The sequence below is a fragment of the Caretta caretta genome, chromosome 8 (genome assembly GCF_965140235.1).
Source record: "Caretta caretta isolate rCarCar2 chromosome 8, rCarCar1.hap1, whole genome shotgun sequence".
Taxonomy (NCBI): domain Eukaryota; kingdom Metazoa; phylum Chordata; order Testudines; family Cheloniidae; genus Caretta; species Caretta caretta.
The window spans coordinates 71323605-71350135 of record NC_134213.1 but is presented as its reverse complement, the minus strand read 5'-3'; the positions used below and the strand labels follow the sequence as shown (position 1 = coordinate 71350135).

General features: G+C 41.5%; 1 protein-coding gene across 10 annotated transcripts in view; it reads left to right on the top strand.

Annotated features, from left to right (window-relative positions):
* The window catches only part of SLC35A3 (solute carrier family 35 member A3), a 42013-nt gene extending 16121 nt beyond the window's left edge, over nucleotides 1-25892 (top strand). The window contains exons 2-13 of one of the 10 annotated variants that reach the window (XR_012669689.1): nucleotides 280-484; nucleotides 1626-1780; nucleotides 1861-1983; nucleotides 2659-2830; nucleotides 5465-5583; nucleotides 9189-9322; nucleotides 11374-11632; nucleotides 13418-13515; nucleotides 14489-14685; nucleotides 24112-24707; nucleotides 24786-24856; nucleotides 25255-25892. Coding sequence is in view for 1 of the 10 variants with exons in the window: in XM_048861017.2 (XP_048716974.1) it covers nucleotides 298-484; nucleotides 1626-1780; nucleotides 1861-1983; nucleotides 2659-2830; nucleotides 5465-5583; nucleotides 9189-9322; nucleotides 11374-11464 (981 nt within the window). In the remaining 9 variants the exon portion in view is untranslated. Of the gene's footprint in view, nucleotides 1-279; nucleotides 485-1625; nucleotides 1781-1860; nucleotides 1984-2658; nucleotides 2831-5464; nucleotides 5584-9188; nucleotides 9323-11373; nucleotides 12918-13315; nucleotides 13516-14488; nucleotides 14686-24111 lie in introns of those variants that run through there. The other 9 variants (XR_012669687.1, XR_012669691.1, XR_012669688.1 and 6 more) reach the window with 9 other exon arrangements.
* The last annotated feature ends 639 nt before the right edge of the window (nucleotides 25893-26531 follow it).

The following is a 26531-nucleotide window of genomic DNA, read 5'->3' as shown; positions in this document are numbered from 1 at the left end:
GAGACTCGAGAGCATTATTATAGCAGATGTTTCTTATGTAATAAGAATTATTCTTCTTAAGATTTGGTAGTATCACCATACATTATTTTACTACACCCAGCCCCCAGGAAATGAATTCGTTCTTTACACCATTGTTTTCTGATTAGGGAATTGGATAGTCAAACTCTCTTAATTCCCTTCAGTGAATACCCTGGATACCCTTTAAAAATGCTAATTCACAGAGGAACTGTCTGTTTTTGGTTTTAACTTTTAATTTTTTTCTTTTTTATTCTGTTTCAGGAAAGTGAAAGTCAAGCAATGTCTACCAATTTAAAATACCTTTCCTTGGGGATCCTGGTCTTTCAGACCACTAGTTTAGTTTTGACTATGCGATATTCTCGGACATTGAAAGAGGAAGGACCTCGTTACTTATCCTCTACTGCAGTAGTTGTTGCTGAATTTTTGAAGATTATGGCCTGCATTTTATTGGTCTACAAAGATAGCAGTATGTTTCAGGTTTTAATCTAGGAGTAGCTTTCCTATATTTTATTAATTGTTGTATTTTGGTGACAGCTGCAAAAACAGGTGCTCAAATGCTGTGATGATAAGGAGTTATGCGAATGCCAAGACAGAGAGAACAAAAGATTGCCCTTCCCACATCAAAATATGTGAAAAGAAGATCTAAAACCCTTTCTATGAGAAAGTTAACCTACAAGCAGGAAAGACCTCTGTTTGCACCTCATACCTAAGCACACAATATAATCTTTTGTAAATTTTGTATAAATATATACCCAAAAGATTCCACTTGACGGGCCATGGATGTAGGGTAAGAACTGTTGTTCTGGTAACAGGCCTGTACCTTCTCTTCACCCAGAAAGCATCTTTAGAGAAGAACAAATAGGAGTAGGAGAAAGGGAAGGTTCTAAGCTGTAAATGTGCTTGAAGCATAAGTGACAAGTGCATGAGCCACAGTGAGGTCATGCAAGCATGAAAGGAGAGAAGCTGTTTCAGTATTACAGAAAGAAGCACAATATTTAAGATCAAAAGAACTCGCTGTATTTTCAAACTCACTTTAGTTCTCACATTGTATGTTTTATATGGCACAATCATTTTCCTCTTTCCAGAACCTCAATATCTTGTCCTTGATTTTCAACTCTCAAACAAAAATCTTCACATCTCGTTCAAGTGACATATCCATAAACACATAAGGGGTTTTCAGAACCTCGGTATAAATGTAAAGAAAAGATTGAGCTGCAAAATGAAGCGATGTTGAAGTTTCAAGTGGAAAGATTTCTACTTAATTGCTTTTTTCTCTTTTTTTAGGAAGCCTTATTAAATTCTTAGTCACAGAAATTGTAATCAGCATGGGATTTATGAACATTATTTTGGATAATTGTTTCAGCTTTAGTATTTTGGGCTAATGCAGACACTTTGCTATCATACAAAGTATCAGGAGTTGCATAACTTATAGAATCAATGTAAAAACCTGAGAAAGATCATACAGCATTTTGAGTTTTCTGAAGACAAAAGTTGTCGTGAAAAGTGTGTAGCAATCTAAGAAAGCTGTTACAATTTGTAGCCCTCCCATTTTCCGTGTCTCTTTTTTTTTAATCTTTATCTCTTTTTTTATTATTTCTTTTGAGTAGAGTGCAATTTACGGGCTCTGAACAGGGTGCTACATGATGAAATTCTTAACAAGCCTATGGAAACACTTAAACTTGCTATTCCATCAGGGATTTATACTCTCCAGAATAACTTGCTGTATGTAGCACTGTCAAATCTAGATGCAGCCACTTATCAGGTATTGTGTTTTTAGATTTTTCCATAATTGTACAGACAAAAAATGGGTTGTATAGTAATTACTTTATTTTCTCTTTTCAGGTCACATATCAATTAAAAATTCTTACTACAGCATTATTTTCTGTGTCCATGCTAAGTAAGAAATTAGGTGTATACCAGTGGTTATCGTTAGTGATTTTGATGACGGGAGTTGCATTTGTACAGGTAAATATTAATAGTATGTGTCCAAGTTATTTGGGAATACTTTTATTCTTTTTATTAAGGAACACAAGTATTTGAAAGTAGGTAATTTATATTGTGCCCCGAGAACTAACAGAGTCAAATACAAAGTTTCCAAAATTTCCAGGGTAGAATCATAGGATAGGAGAGTTTGCTGAGATGGATTAAAATTTTTTTGTCTGCTCTGAAGTTTTTGAGTTACTTTTTTATTTTTTTAACCTCTTATAGTTCTTAAGAGACTTTTCAATATGCCTTTGCCTACAGCTTTGCATCATTTTTGTAAAATAATAAACATAATACACACGAACACTATATATAATATCTATCCTGCCATTCATAAAATATCTTGGGTGAAATCCTGGCCCTGTTGAAACTAATGAGAGTTTTGCCGTTAATTTCAGTGAGCACAGAATTTCATCCCTTATTCAACAAGATACAAAGGAAAAAATGTTAACGGTAGATTTGGCTGAAATTTTCAAAAATATGGGATAACAGAATACAAGACTTGACAATAATACAATAAACCTCTCTGCATTTATCAGCAGTATAGACCATTGATAGAAAACAAACTTGCATTCTATAAACATTAAAACTTAATTTTATGAAATAATTTGTATCATTTTTTAAAATGTACACACACGGTTTTGTTTTTACACTTAGTGGCCCTCAGATTCTCAATCAACAACAACTAAAGAGTTGTCAGCAGGATCTCAATTTGTTGGTCTTATAGCAGTCCTTATAGCCTGCTTTTCAAGTGGATTTGCTGGGGTTTATTTTGAGAAAATTTTAAAAGAAACCAAACAGTCTGTCTGGATCAGAAACATCCAACTTGGTAAGTCCAGTTTTGGCCATTTAAAAAAGAGATACTGCGTTTAAATGAACAGTGAACAAAATTCAGTTACACAGTAAAATAAGTATAATCATATTTTATCATGCTGTGGATAATCAAATTATTACATAAACATTTAGCAAGATTGATATCTATTTTGCTAACAGGAATGCCAGGAGTTGCACCCTGCTCTAAACTCACTTAGTGTATCTAACTTGCTAATTCAACACTTGTAAGTTTGTTTACTTTGATTAAAAATGGAGACTAATGGGTTCTAGAGAACAGCTAGAATATAGCCAATTGAATTTGGACTGTGGAGCATTTCAGATAAGGGTATCCTATGTGACTTATTTGAAAGATGATGTGATTGTCTTGTAAAGTAATTAAGTAATATGTGTCCAGTAATATGAATCCAACACTTTTCATAAATACTGAATTGATTTCAAAAGTATTGACACTATCTAATGAGGGTTTTATAGAATTTAGACATACAGTAGAACAAAATAAATGTTTAAAGCTATATTTTTGTAAGAATGTAAAAGTAAACATAACTCCTATATCTCTGACTATAGGGATTATAGATTGACATTTTTAAAGACACAGTGAACTCCTTTATTACCCACATTTGTTCACATGGATGAACTATGATCCTAGCTCTCAGTGCTCGGATCATGATTCTACCACCTCACTATCCTCATCTACTGCATGCTGTATCTCTCTCACACCACCCATCTCAAAAGTGGTTCTGAATCCCCTGGAAATGGCTTTTGAAGATGACAGGGACAATCCATTCCAAACTGGCTTCCGCTCCCTTTGAAACCAGTTTCCTCATGTGGGTGGAAAACAGCAATACCTCTCCTTGTTCCCCTGCCTCCTAACTGGTCATGGAAGGAGACACCCTTCTTCTTCTAGTAGGCAGAGGATGGACATATAATCTCCACCTATTTTGCAACTGTACTCTATAAGTATTTACATTTAAGTAAATGCCTCCAGCAGGATTTGAACTCTTTTATTTTTCCTTTGAGCTCTCCTTGTTGCAATGAATTGAACTAAAAATATTCATAATTTGACTAGAACATAGAGAAGAGTGTTATAAGATTTGAATACACTTTGAAAAGGTATTTTAATTTCGGGAACTGTATATATTCTTAATCATTCAAGATGGAGGGAAAATTAATGCACTTGTTTACTTATGGTTACTTACTGTTGTATGTAATTGAACAGTCTTAATCTATTTTCTGGTTCCTTTCCTCCTGCTTAACAGGAAAACAGGATTTACTATACTTCTAACTGTCTACACACACACGCATGGTCTGAATACATTAGTTATGCTTACTGTCTCTTATGGTCCCACAGATCTGGTCTCACCCACCCTTTGCATGGCATAGAATTTGTGTGGAGGGTGAGAACTTGCACTGAATCTTGGGTTTTCAGATGTGGACCACAATCACAGTCCAAATACTTTGTAGGGGAACCCTACAAGTTTATTTGAACCAGGCCAAGTCTAAAATTTAACTAAAACTCTGGAGTCACCCTCACTGTAAGGATCTAATAGCAATGCACACATTTGAAATGATTACAAAGTAAATATTCATAACTATGTTGAAAAGCGATAATTCTTTGATAAATTGTTCTTCAGATTTTCTTCTATAATGCAGAAAGGAATCTACAAATACAGACAAGTTTATCAGTTTGATGTTGTCCCTGTCCCCCTCTCGCACCCTCCCCCCTCAATGTTCCATTACTTGGTATATGAGAACAATTACGTTCTCAAAACAGGGTTTTAAAGTGACTGCATGGGGTAATGATACATTGAGCTATGAATTTAAATTTGAGGTTTATAATAGTGAAAGGCATGTCAGCTTTTTCAGAAAAATATTTAAAATTTTCAGTTATTTTAACTTAAGCTGATGCAATAGTTTGAATAATGTCTGTTTCATTATGTTAAATGTTTAGAAAGTTTTTAAGTTTTCTATTCAGAAATTAAAGAAATATTCGTCACAATTTCCTTTTTAAATATTTTTCTAAAATTTGTATAATACAGGATCACGATCTAACAGATTTTTTTCCCCCCATCATTTATTTCTGTGAAGTAATGCTCTAACACTTCCAGTTCCAGTACAAACACAACATTCAGGAGAAATTCTGTAACAACAAATGTGTTTATGAAATAGAACTTTTAAAAAAAAAATAAGGAAACAGATTTTAAGCTTCTTAAAGGTTCATTATAAACTGCAAATAATTTTTAAAATAAAAAAAATCATTTGAGAGTATCTTTTCTAAAAATTATATCCATACACCGGAGTTATCTGCAGGCTTATATGTAAAGGAACAAGGGCCAAGAATACGTCGGTCTTATAATTGATCAAAAAATGATAAATGATCAAAATCTGTTCTAAGAGGAAAAACTATTTAAAAAAAAAAAAAGTTCCTGTCAGATCCATTGGTTGGGTTTAAACATGGTTGTTATATTGCAAACCAAGGCCTGATCTTGAAACTTGATTTACGTGGGCAGACCCTAGTAGTCATGCAGATCCAGTTATAGGAGTGGACACCGTCCCCCTTGCCCCTCCCCCTTGCCCCCCCCCCCCTTTTTTTTTTCATTTCAAGCTTTCAGGTCTGTCTTTTATCTTTTAGGATTTTTTGGTAGCATATTTGGATTGATGGGTGTGTACATATATGATGGAGAACTTCTGTCAAAGAATGGATTTTTTCAAGGATATAACAAACTTACCTGGATAGTTGTAGTTCTACAGGTAATGTATCTAAACCCATATGCTTACATAAAAGGCACTTGGAACCTATTCCCCCATAAATGCTTGGGGAAATTACACTGGTAGTTCCCATTAATGCTAATAGGAATTTTGCAAGTAAATGTCCCTTGCATTAGTGGCAAAATAAACCTCTAAATAGAGAAACTGCAAATTATTAGCAATCCCAGCATTGAGTTTTATCAAACATTCTGCACAATAAAATTCTATAACAATATTGATTTTGTAATATTAAAAAACAGATTAATGAAGAAAATAAAAGCTTACCAGCAATTACACAGCCTACCCTCATAACCACCTTTATGAGCCAAAAATGTAGTACACCCACTCAAAAGTAATGTCCTCTTGGTAATATAATCGGTGATCTCTGTTCTACAGAAGGAGTTCTGTTGTCAATTGCTTTCATCTTCCATATCCACAACAGCATAAAATATACCTAATGCCTTTATATATAGCTAAAAACTTTTTAAGAAATGTGTGCAAAGATCTTGAAATAGATGTTACCACTGAAATCATCAATTACATATCACAGTTTCAGGTAAAAGCACCTTTAATCCCTGTCTGTGGTCTTCTGAAAGAATGCCTGCTCAGGTCTCAGGACTTTAGCCTTCAGCTCTCCTCTGATCAGGAGTCTGCACCCCCACTCTCTTCTGACCAGGATTTTAGGCTGCAGCTGCCTGTAGTTGCATTGTGCTTCTTTGCAAGCATGTCTGACCAGTGTCTAGCTCTTGCTCTCTGCTTTCTCGACGTGGTTAGTGTTCTTACTAGTGGTTACAAGTTACCACATAGTTCTTTCAAAGCAGAGCACATTTAATCTAGGATAAAAAACATTAAGAGAAAATTTATAGAACAAAAACAGGATCCCAAGCACTTGACCAGTAGCTCCCCATCAGTCCTGTGGAGACCCTGACAGACTCTAGTCTTTAATTGCAACCCTTCAACATGGTTGGGCCCTCCCTTGTACGAAAGGTCATGTCCTTTTGCCGAATCAAAAAGAAAATCTTTGAGTCTGTTTACACTCAGCTTTTATACCCCAGAGGCCTTTTGTCTCCAAGCCTCCGAAAAACAGGTAAAACCAGCCATTGCCCCTTCCTATTCAGGCAGCCCAAGCCTCAAGGGGCTGGGAATCTGCATAGCCAGCTTTGGAATTTTACAGTAATCGCCCCCTAGTGATTCCAGAATAAGAACATAAGAACAGCCATACTGGGTCAGACCAAAGGTCCATCAAGCCCAGTATCCTGTCCTCTGACAGTGGCCAGTGGCAGGTGCCCCAAAGGGAATGAACAGACAGATTATCATCAAGTTATCCATGCCCTGTCACCCAATCCCACCTTCTGGCAAACAGAGGCTAGGGACACCATTCCTGTCCATCCTGGCTAATAGCCAGGATGGACAATCTTCCATGAATCTATCTAGCTCTCTTTTGAACCCCGTTATAGTATTGGCCTTCACAACACCCTCTGGCAAGGAGTTCCACAGGTTGACAGTGCACTGCGTGGAAAAAATACTTTCTTGAGTTTGTTTTTAAACCTGCTACTTATTAATTTCATTTGGTGGCCTCTTCTTCTTGTATTATGAGAAGAAGTAAATAACACTTCCTTATTTACTTTCTCTATACCACTCATGATTTTATAGACCTCTATCATATTCCCCCCTTAGTCACCTCTTTTCCAAGCTGAAAAATCCCAGTCTTATTAATCTCCGCATACTGAAGCCGTTCTATACCCATAATAATTTTTGCTGCCCTTTTCTGAACCTTTTCCAATTCCAATATATCTTCTTTGAGATGGGGTGACCACATCTGCATGCAGTATTCAAGGTGTGGGCCATGGATTTATATAGAGGCAATATGATATTTTCTGTCTTATTATCTATCCTTTTCTTGATGATGCCCAACATGGTTTGCTTTTTTGACTGTCGCTGCACATTGAGTGGATGATTTCAGAGAACTGTCCACAATGACTCCAAGATCTCTTTCTTGAGTGGTAACAGCTAATTTAGATCCCATCACTGTATATGTATAGTTATGAGTATGTTTTCCAATGTGGATTACTTTGCATTTATCAACATTAAATTTCATGTGCCATTTGTTGCCCAGTCACCCAGTTTTGTGACATCCTTTTGTAGCTCTTCGCAGTCTGCCTGGGACTTAACTATCTTGAGTAGTTTTGTATCATCTGCAAATTTTGCTACCTCACCGTTTATCTCTTTTTCCAGATAGTTTATGAATATGTTAACTAGGACTGGGCCCAGTACAGATCCCTGGGGGACACCACTATTTACCTCTCTCCATTCTGAAAACTGACCATTTATTCCTACCCTTTGTTTCCTATCTTTTAACCAGTTACCAATCTACGAGACAATCTTCTGTCTTATCGCATGACTGCTTATTTTGCTTAAGTGCTTAAGAGTCTTTGGTGAAGGACCTTATCAAAGGCTTTCTGAAAATCTAAATACACTATATCCACTGGATCTCCTTTGTCTGCATGCTTGTTGACCCCCTCGGAGAATTCTAGTAGATTGGTGAGGCATGGTTTCCCTTTACAAAAACCATGTTGACTATTTCCCAACAAATTATGTTCATCTATGTGTCTGACAGTTTTGTTCTTTACTATAGTTTCAACCAATTTGCCTGGTACTGAAGTGAGGCTTACTGGCCTGTAGTTGCCAAGGTCACCTCTGGAGTCCTTTTTAAAAATTGGCGTCACATTAGCTATCCTCCAGTCATTTGGTACAGAAGCTAATTTAAATGATAGGTTACAGACTACAGTTAGTAGTTCTGCAATTTCACATTTGGGTTCCTTCAGAACTCTTGGGTGAATACCATCAGGTCCTGGAGACTTATTACTGTTCAGTTTATCAATTTGTTCCAAAACCACCTCTAATGACAACTCAATTTGGGACAGTTCCTCAGATCTGTAACCCAAAAAGAATGGCTGAGGTTTGGGAATCTCCCTCACATCCTCAACAGTGAAGACCGATGCAAAGAATTCATTTAGTTTCTCTGCAATGGCCTTATCATCTTTGAGTGCTCCTTTAGCATCTCGATCATCCAGTGGCCCCACTGGTTGTTTAGCAGGCTTTCTGCTTCTGATGTATTTAAAAAAATTTTTGCTATTAGTTTTGGAGTCTTTTGGCTAGCTGTTCTTCAAATTCTTTTTTGGTCTTTCTAATTATATTTTTACACTTCATTTGCGAGAGTTTATGCTCTTTTCTATTTTCCTCATTAGGATTCATCTTCCACTTTTTAAAGGATGCCTTTTTGCCTCTCACTACTTCTTTTACATTGTTGTTTAACCACAGTGAATTCAAAGGAAGCTTCACCCTATGAGTTAGGAACATACAAATACATATAGCATGTATTGATACAAAGGTCTATAAATATTTCACTGGCTCATATCTTCTTGCCCTTCTCATTATAATGGTCTTTGAAATTTTCATGTTTTCAGGGCCTAGCTCAAACACACCGATTAACATTTCATAACTTTAAATACAATAGTCTGAAGATATGCCTGTGTTTGCCATATCTGTCATTTAAAAAAATATCTAAAATATGTGCTAATCTTAAGTGTCTTTCAAACTTTTTGCAGGCACTGGGGGGCCTTGTGATTGCTGCTGTTATAAAATATGCAGACAATATTTTAAAAGGATTTGCAACGTCTTTGTCGATTATATTGTCAACCTTGATCTCCTATTTCTGGCTGCAAGATTTTGTCCCAACCAGGTGAGAGTTATTGTCCATGCATACTTGAATATAAAAGTTGCTGAAAAATTAGGTACTTAGTGAGTATTGGTATATATAGAAGAATGGTTGAAATTATTTTTGAAGGGATTAGATGGATTCCTGAACTAAAATACAGAGTTAAGGATTCCAAACTTCATTTAATAACATGATAGTTCATTACATTTTGCTTAAGTATTGTAGTATAGGTGGCAAAATTATGTTTTCTCTGAGAGCTCTCCAACCAGAGCCCAGGAAGTGATGTAGAAATGAACTTCCTGCTGCTATTTTTCTCAAAGCACTCTGCCTTGATCTCTTTCCCTTCGTGCTTTTAGCTTGCTCTTTTCCTTCCTCTCTCTTCCCTGTTTGCCACCCCCGTTGTTTCAGCTTCCCCAAAACTTTGTTCAAGCATGTGGTTTCTCTCTGCCTGTTCCCCATCTCCTCTTCTCCCCTCTCCCCCCCCCCCCCCCCCCCCGGGTTTTTAGTTTGTCCTTTCTTTATCTGGTTCTATTTTCGTGTTTGTTTTTCTCTTTAGCTGGTTCTACCCCACCAGCTCCTCAGTTTTTACCTTATCCCGCCAAAGTTTGTCCTTTCCCCGTTCCCAATTTTACACTTTATTTCTACCACTCACTGTTCTCCAGGGCCTGGGACTTCTCCGTACTTAGTAGCCTATATGCACTGCAGCACCAGTGTCCAAACTGTGCTCCCCAATGGCGGTTCTTCACTCTCCCGGGTTCTTCAGACTGACTGCTGTTGCCTCTCCATGCTCGGTGTCACTTTTGTTCCCCTTTAGAGCAGCATACCAATCCCCAAGGTTGTCACAACAGTATTACCTGTCCTCCCCCCTCCATTGGCTATATCTCGTGTTCCTTGGGATATGATGAGTGATGATTTAATAATAATACCTAGCTCTTACAGAGTGCTTTACAAAAGAGGTAGGTACCATTATCCCCATTTTACAGATGGGGAAACTGGAACATGGGAGGGTGAAATGACTTACCCAAAGCCAGTGGCAGAGCCAGGAATATAATCCAGGTCTCCTGAGTTTCTTTTTGGAAAGAAAAAAAAATATCAGTCAACAAAGTACATAAAGTATGTATAGTACATAATTGTGTATGCCTATGAGCAGGCTAAATAAATTAGAGCTGGACTATAATGGAGTGCACCACTGTAATTTGGAGTGCACTTCCAAAATACTACATAGTATGTTCAGAAAACTCTAATTATCAAAATTTTACACATCTCCAAGGTAATGTTTTTTAAATATTTATATACTATCTTTGAGCTTAGATATTGCATTTCAAACGTTTCTCTATCTAGAAATTTGTAAAGTCTCCCTATAGTATTTGAGTACCAGTAGTTCATAAAAAAGATGCCTGTCTGTATGTATATATAATATAAAATGTATAGTATGTATGTTTACATAAACACCATATTACAAAAGTTAAACCCTACCTACCCAAGAACCAGTTTAAATGTAACAACAACGATCTGGTTGTTGCTCATCTGTGTCCTGATATGATTTGGCACATTGTCTCCCATAACAGGGTTTAAAATAAACATATCCTAGCCTAGGTGTCTAATACAGAAAAACTTTAACACTGTTTGACACATTGCACATAGGACTGGCAAAACTATGTTAAAACATGGTTGGACAGCAAATATAACTACTGTGGATAGTTTTGCATGCTTATGTATTGTAGATAGGGAGACAAAAGGGACTAAGAATATGCAGCTAGATTGATTATCCTTTGGCAATTGCTTCCTGAAAAGACAATCCTGTTTAATCTTTGGAGTACTTCAGTGAAATATCATGTTTTTGACTTCACTGTTGATAGGTTCAGGCTTCTTAGTTCCTTTCCATCTCTCCCTATTCTCATGTTTAAGAATAATAGATGAGTAAGTTTCCAGTTCATTACAAATTGAAGGAACATATTTTTCCCCCACTAGAAATAATGTAGAGAATGAATGTCATTTCTCCTGACCAGATAATATAAATACAATTGTACTGACTGAAAAAAGTAACTTTTTTCTCCCCTTCCTATTCCATTCAGTGTCTTTTTCTTTGGAGCCATTCTTGTGATAGCAGCTACATTCCTATATGGTTATGATCCAAAACCTGCAGGAAATCCTATCAAGGCATAGCAGATTTCATTATCAGCCTGTTTCTCAAGACTCTGCATTAGGGACCTCAACAAGAATTCCATATGAAAGATTTCATCATGCACTGGAAGGAAAGGATCAATACACTGAATCTGAGCAAGAACGTGTTAATGGTTTTGGAGAACCAAAGGGTTAAAGACAGAAAATAATGTATGTAAAGCTGATGAAAAAAATTAAAGGGGAAAGCCTAATACAAGTTGCTAATAAAAACTTGAAAGGAACAAAATGTTTCCAAGTAACTACAATTAGGAATGTTTACAGCTTGAACTTGAGGTTATATTAGATGATTTTACTGTTTTGATTGCTGCAGAAATATATCCTATGCACTCTTTGCAAGAGCACATGACAATATTTGTCAGACTGTATCTGTTTTTGCAAATTGATTATATTTAATGTTAGTAAATGTGTTTTTAACTGTTTGTCTATAGAGATCAAATTGAATATAATGGATCTTATTAGGGGTTCCTTATTAAAGCTGTGAAAACTGTGATTGAAAGACATTTTCACACATATCCAAGATTTTTATATTTATGGACGGCTGATTTTAATAAACAGAAATCTGAATTCTGTTGCTTAACTATATAAAGTTCTTATAAGGTCAAGGTTCTGACTTAAATCTGTAAAAGAGAGAAATTCAGAGTAAGGGCTAAACATTCCAACTTTAACTAAGGTGGTCGCTAGTATTATAAGCCATCTAATAACTCTGCATGAACACACACCATAGGTTCCAGCAATAACCCGGCACAACGGCATTGGTGTTAAAGATGAAGTGCTTGCTTGGGTAACATTCATTCCTTTATCCCTATTGATATAAATCAACTTCTTAGTATTACTTTAAAGTAGCTTTTATGGTTTGTTTCCTTTGGAGATTTTTTTTTTAATTGTGATTTTAAAAAAAACAAAAACAAACACCTTAACAAATAAATGTTTTAAATTATTGTTATCTTTTACAGCTTGTTTTGGATCAATTATGGTATATAATGTATATACCGTAATGTACCGTATTACAAAGGGTTTTTTAAATGGGTGTTAACACATAAGAACTCCTCCAAGGCTGTTTAAGCAAGCCATTATATACAAATGTACGAGAGATTTTTTGTTTTGTTTTGTTTCAGGAGTCACTGAGCCAATAAACTAAATGGGTCTTCTGGAGCTATTCAGTCTAGTGTTAGAATTACATAATTAGAAAAAATGCTGATTATAGTAAACAAGAAAATAACGGGGAATAGTTATTGTGTAATAGATAAATAAAAACATATATTATCCTTTTTTACCTAAAAATACCAAAAACAATTAGACCATGTTATGGACAAATCTCTTGCTAAATTATTTACGTATACCTATTTGTTCCACTCATAGTGTTCCCTTCTCCCCCTCCCCCCCCCCCCCCCCGAGGCTTAAAAATAAATTGTTTTCATAAGACCTTTTATGACAAGTATTAATGTGGAGTGACTTCTTATCTAAGTATTACACTTGTGAAAGTATACATTTTTAATAGAAATGTTGACAGTCCCTTACCTGTAGCATCACAGGTAGTGAAAATCAAAGTATTTAATGTCACACATGTACAGGTCAGCAGAAATTAAAATTGTTGTTATGACAGAAGAGTTTTAAAAAATGTTTACCAAAGTATTGCAACCAGTTTTCCAAAATGTTTTAGTGATGGGGAGAATTCCACAGAAAATGCTGTAAAATGCCATGAGATTTTAAAGTAAACTATTATAATGGTGAGGGCAAAATTCATTCTTATTTCTAGCAGGTAAGAATAATGCTTTTTTCTAGGTAATGATATGGATTAATTGACTTTAATCGAACTTTTGTGTTTACTACTAGGGAAATAGAATAGAGGACTCCCAAAATGTATGCAAGTGGTTGAACTAGAGATACTATCGGCTCTAAGATCTATGGATAATTGTTATGCTCTCTGATCTCCAGATCAAGGAATATCATACCTTCAAGACCTATTTTATAAGTTGTCATAAAGTGATTTACAAACTGGATCACTTCACTCACCACAGAAATGCACTGCTGAGGTAAAGTGTGGTAACTAACAGTGCCCAGCAATACTTACATAGCAGTTTAGGACAGGAAGTGAAGGATTCCTTGTCTTCTTGAAACTACATAAGGAATTTATGTAGTTGGAATACACTTACCTGAATTGGAACTTGCCCAGGACCATAATATCCTCAATTTCATGAGATTTACAGCAGTGGTAATTAGCAGGTGACTACTATTGGCTAATCCATTGAGAAACTTCTTTCAATTTGAAGAAAAGCAAGGGAAAGTGTATTGGGGGACGAAGTGGAGACAAAAGGCACTGTGTTGTCAGACAATAGACAGTGATTGGCAGGGTCTGCTGTAAGAAATCCAGTCTTGCTTTTTCACCCAGGGCTGGACCAATATCACAACAAGTATCAGTTTAAAGGGAAGAACAGACACATATGATACTGTGAATAAAATAGGTCACCTCCGGGCTTTGGAAAACATCTCTCTGCTACATTAAGGGGCATATCTCGTTCCTGAGATACATGGAACCAATGTGGTTGCTGTGGAAAGGAATAGGGCAGGATTTGAAGAGGCTACACAGGTTGTCTGCATCTTGTGTGTGAAGCAATGCTGTGTGGAGGGAACAGTTACACTTTCTCACAGGAATAGTTTCACAGCCAGGTAGGATGACATGCAACTGTGGATTGACTGGCCATCCATTCCTATGGAGAAAGTACAGGAATTGCAGAACCATGGCCATTGCAGAGCATTCAGAAGCCTGAAAAGTAGCAGGGACATGGTGTGCTTTACACATATCCCAAAGCTAATTTTTAGCACACAGACTAGCTTTCCAGGTCTAAGAGACTTTCTGAGCCATCTTTTCATTCTTTAGAATAGTCGATTAATTTAATTTGTATATTTAGGTAGCTTAGTACCAAGGTTTTATTTTAATATTTATAAAGTTATAGCGTGGTATTTATTTACAACAACATGAACGTGTGATTGTTTGTTTCTTGAAAGGCACACATTATGGAATTACCAGTATTTTATTTAATACTGTATTTGGAAATCACCTGAGGACCTCTAGAATGTTCAGCAACAGTAAACTGTCAGGCCAGCTAGAACAAAAGAAAAGCATCATTGCTTGAAACTACTGATATATGGAATTATCCTGCAAGTGAAATAAACCAGCAACTCAGTGGTGGGAAAATCATGAGGTAAAAAAAAAAATTTTCTTCACAAATTGATATAATCTATCCACAAGTGCCCATTAAAACTGTTGTATCACAGAGAATTCAAATAAGTTTGGTTGTAGCTTTATTAAACTTATTTGTTTTTGACAAAGTACAACACAGTTGCTCTGTCACCAAGAATTTTGAAACCTGTGGGTAGATCATTAGATTGGTGGTCTAGTTCTTAATTATATAAAATAACTTGTTTCCTGTGACTTTTACCTTTCTCTTCATGAAGTGGATCTTGTGTTTTGGCATTATACTTACTTTTCAGTTACTTAGACCAGTGGTTCTCAACCAGGGGTACATGTACACCTGGGGCTATGCAGAGGCCTTCCAGGGGGTACATCAACTCACCTAGGTACTTGCCTAGTTTTACAACAGGCTACATACAAAGCACTAGTGAAGTCAGTACAAACTGAAATTTCATACAATCACTTATTTAAACTCCTCTGTATACTATACACTGAAATGTAAGTACAATATTTATATTTTATGATAAAAATGAGAAAGTAAGCAATTTTTCAGTAATAGTTTGCTGTGACATGTTTGCATTTTTATGTCTGATTTTGTAAGCAAGTACTTTTCAAGTCAGGTAAAACGTGGGGTACACAAGGCAGACTCACTCCTGAAAGGGGTACAGTAGTCTGGAAAGGTTGAGAGCCACTGACTTAGACGTCCTTTCTTTGGTTTGGGGAACATGTAAGTGTTTGGGGATTTTTAACTTATTTTCATGAGTATAATTTAGAAGAACAAAAAAAGCAAACCAATTACATTCAACTGTTTTTCAATTGATAAATCAAACTTGGCATTTGTTATGCCACCGGTTCTCAAGCTTTAGCAACCCGAGAACCCCCATTTTGATTTAAAATTTATCACGGACCTCTGGCTTGGCTTCTAATTTTCCCTGGGGGTGCTTAACCCCTGCTCAGCCCCCCACCATTGTACCTCTTCTGCCATAGCCCCAGCCGCCCCCACCTCTTCTTGCTCCCGCTCCTCCCCCTCCCGTCCAGTGCCTCCTGCATGCCACAGAACAGCAGGAGGGAGGGGGTGCTGGCAGGGAAGGGAGGAGTTGATCAGCGGGACCGATGACCCCAGACATGACTCACGGACCCCCTAAAGTACCCTCATGAACCCAGTTTGAGAACTACTGTTATGCTATTCCTGTATTGCATATTTATCAAGACTTTTAATATTATTTCCTGATCAGCTATTCATGTTCTACTCCCTTGTAGTAAGATTTTCCCCTGGTTAGTCACTGTCTCCAACACTGATCATGATTAATTTTGCTTTTGTATTCCTGATATTATTTCCAGGCTAACATTATTGAGAAAGGGGTTATAATATTCCTTTTTCCTCCCCTCCTAAACTAGATATTTTCCTGTAATAATGGTAAATATAACATTACAAATCAAACTGCTTGTGTTACAGAAAAGTTAAAGTAAAATAAATGTCTTTGGCACTCAGTTATTGTGTGAAGATCCAAGGAGTGATCCTAGACCTTTGTTTAACTGTCCTGCCCATTTGTAATGTTAATTGTTTTCTATAGTAAGTCAATCCAGAACTAAGGAATTCCACTCTTCCCAGGTGAACACATTGTGTGTATTCATGCATACTTTAGTGCCTGAGAATCAAAAGACATTAGTGGGAAAGATATAGGGAGAAATAAAGCAAAATACACAGGTTCATACTGGATGACCTAAATGATCTCTTCTGACCCTTTTCTTTTTCAGCCAAATTCTTTCCTCCAATGAATTCACGGTTCCTACTAGAATCAGTGATAGCCACAAACCAAATTCTGCTCTTGTGCAATGCGACACCCGTTCCTCAATGAGTGTTCCAGGTACGCATCCAAGGGCAGAATTTCTCCATCATGGTATATGATGGTGATAGTATTTAAAGGAAAAGGTGCAAAAAGCTTAGGCCTTGTACTTGCCTGTCCCATTCAAATACTAACCTACGTGTGAAAGGCTTTTCAGAGCTGATTACTGTTCCAAATGCCTGAGCCAGCCAGTCCTCCAAGATGTGTAGTTCAATGCAGTGGGAATCCCAGCAGGTAACCAGGCAAAGTTCTCCATCACTGTGACATATCATGACCCAAAAGCTGGTTTTGAGCATAGCCTAGAGAATCCTACTACTGATTCAGAAGCACCATTTTTGGTTTGGCCATTGAGGGATCTGCCCTCTCCCCTAGGGCCCCTGCTCTTTGGAGATGGCTATAATTGTGAAGGGAGAGTGTGATGCCAGAGGCTAGAGCCAGGGCTGCTCTGTGAATCAGCTTGAAGGGGATGTAGATGTGACCAGCCATCCCCAACCCCCTGGAGACTAAGTGCGACAACTCTACTTTCATAAGGAGCTAGCAAGAGACCCCAGTTCACCTCTTGACTCAGGTAGCTGCTAGCACAACATGATCTTTGCTCCCAAGCTGCCAAACTGATGCTATTTTTAAAACATTCCCATACAGATTAATTTCAAATAAAGCAGTTCAAGTGCAGCATCTTAAGGAAAACTTTCAAATAACATATAATTTCCACATCCCTTTCATCCTAAAATGTGCAAGTAGATTATTGCAGCTTAGGTGAAACTCAAAAGTCCTCCAAGTGACAGAAACAAAGGGCTTTTCTCTTTTACACATTAGACACCAGTGAAAACTGTTGTATTTTTGCTCTTTCACTCCATTCTTTCCCATGCATTCTGGTTATTTTACCACTCTCTCCCACACCACCTCTTTATTTCTTTTCTAGATCATTAAAGTCTTTACTGCAAGTTTCTATGCTTAGAAAAAGCGTTTGTTGTGTATGCTTAGGGGATTTGGATGAGGCTGTTTGTACTGAGTGGATGGTGGAAGACTGACATGCACATGATACATAAGAAACTAAGGGACAGATCCTTGATCCATGGATGTATAAACAGGGTGACAGAGGTGAATTTATCTCTGTGTGCAGCATTGATGAGACCAGTACGAGAATACCGCATCCAGTTCTGTGGTCCACATTTTGAAAAGGATGTTGATAAATGGAAAAAGTGCAGAAAAGAGCCACAGAAATTATTCAAGAGCTGAAAAAAATTCCTTACAGTGAGAAACTTAAAGAGCACAATCTGTTTAGCTCACCAAAGAGAAAACTGAGAGGTGACTTGATTACTGTTTATCAGTGCCTTCACAGGGAGAAAATACGGGGTACTAAAGGGCTCCTTAAACTAATGGAGGAAGGCATAACAAAAACCAATGGCTGTAAGCTGAAGCCAGACCAATTCAAATCACATCAGGACTAGAGGCATTTCTGGAAAACATTCTTTAGTTGAACATAAATTATCAGGCTCAGCACAGGGATAACTAGGTGAAATTCTACAGCCTGTGTTATACAAGAGGTTAGATTAGTTGATCTAATGCTTCCTTCTAGCCTTAAAATCTCTTTAAAGTCTTGCTTTGCAGGTGTGGACAGTCCTTAGCCCTGGTCTACACTAGGAGTTTAGGTCGAATTTAGCAGTATTAAATCGATGTAAACCTGCACCCGTCCACACGATGAAGCCCTTTTTTTCGACTAAGCCCTGGTCTACACTAGGACTTTAGATCGAATTTAGCAGCGTTAAATCGATTTAAACCTGCACCCGTCCACACAATGAAGCCCTTTATTTCGACTTAAAGGGCTCTTAAAATCGATTTCCTTACTCCACCCCTGACAAGTGGATTAGCGCTTAAATCGACGTTGCCGGCTCGAATTTGGGGTACTGTGGACACAATTCGATGGTATTGGCCTCCGGGAGCTATCCCAGAGTGCTCCATTCTGACCGCTCTGGACAGCGCTCTCAACTCAGATGCACTGGCCAGGTAGACAGGAAAAGAACCGCGAACTTTTGAATCTCATTTCCTGTTTGGCCAGCGTGGCAAGCTGCAGGTGACCATGCAGAGCTCATCAGCAGAGGTGACCATGATGGAGTCCCAGAATCGCAAAAGAGCTCCAGCATGGACTGAACGGGAGGTACGGGATCTGATCGCTGTTTGGGGAGAGGAATCTGTGCTATCAGAACTCCGTTCCAGTTTTCGAAATGCCAAAACCTTTCTGAAAATCTCCCAGGGCATGAAGGACAGAGGCCATAACAGGGACCCGAAGCAGTGCCGCGTGAAACTGAAGGAGCTGAGGCAAGCCTACCAGAAAACCAGAGAGGCGAACGGCCGCTCTGGGTCAGAGCCCCAAACATGCCGCTTCTATGATGAGCTGCATGCCATTTTAGGGGGTTCAGCCACCACTACCCCAGCCGTGTTGTTTGACTCCTTCAATGGAGATGGAGGCAATACAGAAGTAGGTTTTGGGGACGAAGAAGATGATGAGGAGGAGGTTGTAGATAGCTCACAGCAAGCAAGCGGAGAAACCGGTTTTCCCGACAGCCAGGAACTGTTTCTCACCCTAGACCTGGAGCCAGTACCCCCCGAACCCACCCAAGGCTGCCTCCTGGACTCAGCAGGCGGAGAAGGGACCTCTGGTGAGTGTACCTTTTAAAATGCTATACATGGTTTAAAAGCAAGCATGTGAAAGGATTACTTTGCCCTGGCATTTGCGGTTCTGCCTTTGCAAAAGGTTTCTGGGGAGGGCAGCCTTATTTCGTCCTTCATGGTAGGACACTTTACCACTCCAGGCCAGCAACACGTACTGGGGAATCACTGTAGAACAAAGCATTGCAGTGTATGTTTGCTGGCATTCAACCAAAATCCGTTCACGCGGTGGGAGGAGGCAAAATGCGACCTTGTAACGAAAGCACATGTGCTATGTATGTAATGTTAACTTTCAAGGTTTACCCTGAAAGAGTGTAGCCACTGTTTTATAAAATGTGTCTTTTTAAATACCGCTGTCCCTTTTTTTTTCTCCACCAGCTGCATGTGTTTCAATGATCACAGGATCTTCTCCTTCCCAGAGGCTAGTGAAGCTTAGAAAGAAAAAAAAACGCACTCGCGATGAAATGTTCTCCGAGCTCATGCTGTCCTCCCACACTGACAGAGCACAGACGAATGCGTGGAGGCAAATAATGTCAGAGTGCAGGAAAGCACAAAATGACCGGGAGGAGAGGTGGAGGGCTGAAGAGAGTAAGTGGCGGGCTGAAGAGAGTAAGTGGCGGGCTGAAGACAGGGCTGAAGCTCAAAGGTGGCGGCAGCGTGATGAGAGGAGGCAGGATTCAATGCTGAGGCTGCTGCAGGACCAAACCAGTATGCTCCAGTGTATGGTTGAGCTGCAGCAAAGGCAGCTGGAGCACAGACTGCCACTGCAGCCCCTCTGTAACCAACCGCCCTCCTCCCCAAGTTCCATAGCCTCCACACCCAGACGCCCAAGAACACGGTGGGGAGGCCTCCGGCCAACCAGCCACTCCCCCACAGAGGATTGCCCAAAAAAAAGAAGGCTGTCATTCAATAAATTTTAAAGTTGTAAACTTTTAAAGTGCTGTGCTTAAAGTGCTGTGTGGCATTTTCCTTCCCTCCTCCACCACCCCTCCTGGGATACCTTGGTAGTCATCCCCCTATTTGTGTGATGAATGAATAACGAATGCATGACTGTGAAGCAGCAATGACTTTATTGGCTCTGCAAGCAATGATTAAAGGGAGGAGGGGAGGGTGGTTAGCTTACAGGGAAGTAGAGTGAACCAAGGGGCGGGGGGGTTCATCAAGGAGAAACAAACAGAACTTTTACACCGTGGCCTGGCCAGTCATGAAACTGTTTTTCAAAGCTTCTCTGATGCGTACCGCGCCCTCCTGTGCTCTTCTAACCGCCCTGGTGTCTGGCTGCGCGTAACCAGCAGCCAGGCGATTTGCCTCAACCTCCCACCCCGCCATAAACGTCTCCCCCTTACTCTCACAGATATTGTGGAGCACACAGCAAGCAGTAATAACAGTGGGAATATTGGTTTCGCTGAGGTCTAAGCGAGTCAATAAACTGCGCCAGCGCGCCTTTAAACGTCCAAATGCACATTCTACCACCATTCTGCACTTGCTCAGCCTGTAGTTGAACAGCTCCTGACTACTGTCCAGGCTGCCTGTGTACGGCTTCATGAGCCATGGCATTAAGGGGTAGGCTGGGTCCCCAAGGATACATATAGGCATTTCAACATCCCCAACAGTTATTTTCTGGTCTGGGAATAAAGTCCCTTCCTGCAGCTTTTGAAACAGACCAGAGTTCCTGAAGATGCGAGCATCATGCACCTTTCCCGGCCATCCCACGTTGATGTTGGTGAAACGTCCCTTGTGATCCACCAGAGCTTGCAGCACTATTGAAAAGTACCCCTTGCGGTTTATGTACTCGGCGGCTTGGTGCTCCGGTGCCAAGATAGGGATATGGGTTCCATCTATAGCCCCACCACAGTTAGGGAATCCCATTGCAGCAAAGCCATCCACTATGACCTGCACATTTCCCAGGGTCACTACCCTTGATATCAGCAGATCTTTGATTGCGTGGGCTACTTGCATCACAGCAGCCCCCACAGTAGATTTGCCCACTCCAAATTGATTCCCAACTGACCGGTAGCTGTCTGGCGTTGCAAGCTTCCACAGGGCTATCGCCACTCGCTTCTCAACTGTGAGGGCTGCTCTCATCTTGGTATTCATGCGCTTCAGGACAGGGGAAAGCAAGTCACAAAGTTCCATGAAAGTGCCCTTACGCATGCGAAAGTTTCGTAGCCACTGGGAATCGTCCCAGACCTGCAACACTATGCGGTCCCACCAGTCTGTGCTTGTTTCCCGAGCCCAGAATCGGCGTTCCACAGCATGAACCTGCCCCATTAGCACCATGATGCATGCATTGTCAGGGCCCATGCTTTCAGAGAAATCTGTGTCCATGTCCTGATCACTCACGGGACCGCGCTGACGTCGCCTCCTCGCCCGGTATCGCGTTGCCATGTTCTGGTGCTGCATATACTGCTGAATAATGCGTGTGGTGGTTAATGTGCTCCTAATTGCCAAAGTGAGCTGAGCGGGCTCCATGCTTGCCTTGGTATGGCGTCCGCACAGAAAAAAGGCGCGGAACGATTGTCTGCCGTTGCTCTGACGGAGGGAGGGGCGACTGACGACACGGCTTACAGGGTTGGCTTCAGGGAGCTAAAATCAACAAAGGGGGTGCCTGTACATCAAGGAGTATTTCAGGCAGGACTGCACGGAGGGTTCCAATAAGAAATGGTGCACCTAAGTTATCGTTGTTATTGGAACAAGGAGGTTAGCCTGGCCTCTGATTGATACATGGCTAGATTTACCTCGCTGCACCTTCTCTGTGAGTGACTGCAGTGTGACCTAGAGGAATGAGTCCCCTAGACAGGGGAGGAGGCAAATGAGTACAAAACAAATCTGGTCTATTTCTTGTTTTGACCCACTCCATCTATCTTTTACATCTTTGGCTGGCAGCAGACGGTGCAGAAGGACTGCATGCCATCCACATCTCATGGCTGCTTGGCAGAAGATGGTACAGTACGCCTGCTAGCCATCCCCATCTCTTGCCTGCCTGGCAGAAGATGGTGCAATACGACTGCTAGCAATCCTCATCTCTTGCCTGCCTGGCAGAAGATGGTACAGTACGACTGCTAGCAGTCCGTATCGCCTGCCTGCTCACCATAAGACGGTTCAATAGGACTGACTGCAGGACTAAAGAGAATGACCTGGTCAAGTCACTCCAAATTTAGTCCCTGCGCCCATGTCTGCCCAGGCGCTCCCAGCCGACGCGGCCAGGAGCACCTCGGACACGATGAGGACGACTACCAATCGTATTGCACCGTCTGCTGCCAGAAGGCAAGGGGTTGCTGCTACTGTGCAGCAAAGCCGTACCGCGTCTGCCAGCACCCAGGAGACATAGGGTGACGGTTACCTGAGCGGGCTCCATGCTTGCTGTGGTATGGCGTCTGCACAGGTAACTCAGGAAAAAAGGCGCGAAATGATTGTCTGCCCTTGCTTTCACGGAGGGAGGGAGGGAACGGGGGCCTGACGACACGTACCCAGAACCACCCGCGACAATGTTTTAGCCCCATCAGAGCGCTCCATTGTGACTGCTCTGGACAGCACTCTCAGATGCCCGATTGTTTGCCATTGCTCTGACGCTGGGAGGGGCGCTTACAGGGTTGGCTTCAGGGAGCTAAAATCAACAAAGGGGGTGGCTTTACATCAAGGAGTATTTCAGGCAGGACTTCACAGAGGGTTCCAATAAGAAATGGTGCACCTAAGTTATTGTCCTTATTGGAGCAAGAAGGTTAGCCTGGCCTCTGATTGATACATGGCTAGATTTACCTCGCTGCATCTTGACTGCAGTGTGATCTAGAAGAATGAGTCCCCTAGACAGGGGAGGGGGGGGAAGCAAATGAGTACAAAACAAATCTGGTCTATTTCTTGTTTTGACCCACTCCATCTATCTTTTACATCTTTGGCTGGCAGCAGACGGACTGCATGCCATCCACATCTCATGACTGCTCGGCAGAAGATGGTACAGCACGACTGCTAGCAGTCCGTATCGCCTGCCCGCTCACCATAAGACGGTTCAATAGGACTGACTGCAGGACTAAAGAGAATGACCTGGTCAAGTCACTCCAAATTTAGTCCCTGTGCCCATGTCTGCCCAGGCGCTCCTGATCGACCTCACAGAGGCGACCAGGAGCACCTCAGACATGACGATGACGGCTACCAGTCGTACTGTACCGTCTGCTGCCACAAGGCAAGGGGTTGCTGCTACTGTGTAGCAATGCCGTACCGCGTCTGCCAGCACCCAGGAGACATAGGGTGACGGTTACCTGAGCGGGCTCCATGCTTGCCATGGTATGGCGTCTGCACAGGTAACTCAGGAAAAAAGGCGCGAAATGATTGTCTGCCCTTGCTTTCACGGGGGGAGGGAGGGAACGGGAGGCTGACGATATGTACCCAGAACCACCCGCGACAATGTTTTAGCCCCATCAGGCATTGGGATCTCAACCCAGAATTCCAATGGGCAGCGGAGACTGCGGGAACTGTGGGATAGCTACCCACAGTGCAACGCTCCGGAAGTCGACGCTTGCCTCGGTACTGTGGAAGCGCTCCGCCGAGTTAATGCACTTAATGCACTTAGAGCATTTACTGTGGGGACACACACACTCGAATTTATAAAACCGATTTCTAAAAAACCGACTTCTATAAATTCGACCTTATTCCGTAGTGTAGACATACCCTTAAAGGGCTCTTAAAATCGATTTCCTTAATCCACCCCTGACAAGTGGATTAGCGCTTAAATCGGCCTTGCCAGGTCGAATTTGGGGTACTGTGGACGCAATTAGACGGTATTGGCCTCCGGGAGCTATCCCAGAGTGCTCTATTGTGACCGCTCTGGACAGCACTCTCAACTTAGATGCACTGGCCAGGTAGACAGGAAAAGGCCCGCAAACTTTTGAATTTCAATTTCCTGTTTGCATGGTCACCTGCAGCTTGCCACGCTGGCCAGAGCTCATCAGCAGAGGTGACCATGATGGAGTCCCAGAATCGCAAAAGAGCTCCAGCATGGACCGAACGGGAGGTACGGGATCTGATCGCTGTATGGGGAGAGGAATCTGTGCTATCAGAACTCCGTTCCAGTTTTTGAAATGCCAAAACATTTGTCAAAATCTCCCAGGGCATGAAGGACAGAGGCCATAACAGGGATCCGAAGCAATGCCGCGTGAAACTTAAGGAGCTGAGGCAAGCCTACCAGAAAAGCAGAGAGGCAAACAGCCGCTCCGGGTCAGAGCCCCAAACATGCCCCAAACATATGATGAGCTGCATGCCATTTTAGGGGGTTCAGCCACCACTTCCCCAGCTGTGTTGTTTGACTCCTTCAATGGAGATGGAGGCAACACAGAAGCAGGTTTTGGGGACGAGGAAGATGATGATGATGATGAAGTTGTAGATAGCTCACAGCAAGCAAGTGGAGAAACCGGTTTTCCTGACAGCCAGGAACTGTTTCTCACCCTGGACCTGTAGGCAGTCCCCCCCGGACCCACCCAAGGCTGCCTCCTGGACCCGCCAGGTGGAGAAGGGACCTCTGGTGAGTGTACCTTTTAAAATACTGTATATGGTTTAAAAGCAAGCATGTTTAATGATTAATTTGCTCTGGCATTTGCAGCTCTCCAGGATGTACTCCCAAAGCCTTTGCAAAGGGTTTCTGGGGAAGGCAGCCTTATTCCACCCCCCATGGTAGGAGACTTTACCACACCAGGCCAGTAGCGCGTACTCGGGAATCATTGTAGAACAAAGCATTGCAGTGTATGTTGGCTGGCATTCAGACAACATCCTTTCTTTATCTCTCTGTTATCCTCAGGAGAGTGATATCATTCATGGTCACCTGGTTGAAATAGGGTGCTTTTCTTAAGGGGACATGCAGAGGTGCCCATTCCTGCTGGGCTGTTTGCCTGTGACTGAACAGAAATGTTTCCCACTGTTAGCCGGGGGGGGGCAAAATGCGACCTTGGAACGAAAGCACATGTGCTGTATATGTAATGTTAACAGCAAGGTTTACTGTGAAAGAGTGTAGCCATTGTTCTAGAAAATGTGTCTTTTTAAATACCACTGCCTCTTTTTTTTTTCTCCACCAGCTGCATGTGTTTCAGTGATCACAGGATCTTCTCCTTCCCAGAGGCTAGTGAAGATTAGAAGGCGAAAAAAACGCACTCGTGATGAAATGTTCTCTGAGCTCATGGTGTCCTCCCACACTGACATAGCACAAACGACTGTGTGGAGGCAGACAATGTCAGAGTGCAGGAAAGCACAATATGACCAGGAGGAGAGGTGGCGGGCTGAAGAGAGGAGGTGGCGGGCTGAAGAGAGGACTGAAGCTCAAATGTGGCGGCAGTGTGATGAGAGGAGGCAAGATTCAATGCTGAGGCTGCTGGAGGATCAAACCAATATGCTCCAGCGTATGGTTGAGCTGCAGGAAAGGCAGCAGGAGCACAGACTGCCGCTACAGCCCCTGTGTAACTAACCGCCCTCCTCCCCCCCAGGTTCCATAGCCTCCTCACCCAGATGCCCAAGAAAGTGTTGGGGGGCCTCCGGCCACTCCACCCCAGAGGATTGCCCAAGCAACAGAAGGCTGGCATTCAATAAGTTTTAAAGTTTTAAACTTTTAAAGTGCTGTGTGGCCTTGTCCTTCCCTCCTCCACCACCCCTCCTGGGCTACCTTGGTAGTTATCCCCCTATTTGTGTGATGAATGAATAAAGAATGCATGAATGTGAAGCAACAGTGACTTTATTGCCTCTGACAGCGGTGATCAAAGGGAGGAGGGGAGGGTGGTTAGCTTACAGGGAAGTAGAGTGAACCAAGGGGCGGTGGGTTTCATCATGGAGAAACAAACAAAACTTTCACACCATAGCCTGTCCAGTCATGAAACTGGTTTTCAAAGCTTCTCTGATGCGCACCGTGCCCTCCTGTGCTCTTCTAACCGCCCTGGTGTCTGGCTGTGCAAAACCAGCAGCCAGGCGATTTGCCTCAACCTCCCACCCCGCCATAAACGTCTCCCCCTTACTCTCACAGATATTATGGAGTGCACAGCAAGCAGTAATAACAGTGGGAATATTGGTTTCGCTGAGGTCTAACCGAGTCAGTAAACTGCGCCAGCGCACTTTTAAACGTCCAAATGCACATTCTACCACCATTCTGCACTTGCTCAGCCTGTAGTTGAACAGCTCCTGACTACTGTCCAGGCTGCCTGTGTACGGCTTCATGAGCCATGGCATTAAGGGGTAGGCTGGGTCCCCAAGGATACATATAGGCATTTCAACGTCCCCAACGGTTACTTTCTGGTCTGGGAATAAAGTCCCTTCTTGCAGCTTTTAAAACAGACCAGAGTTCCTGAAGATGCGAGCGTCATGTACC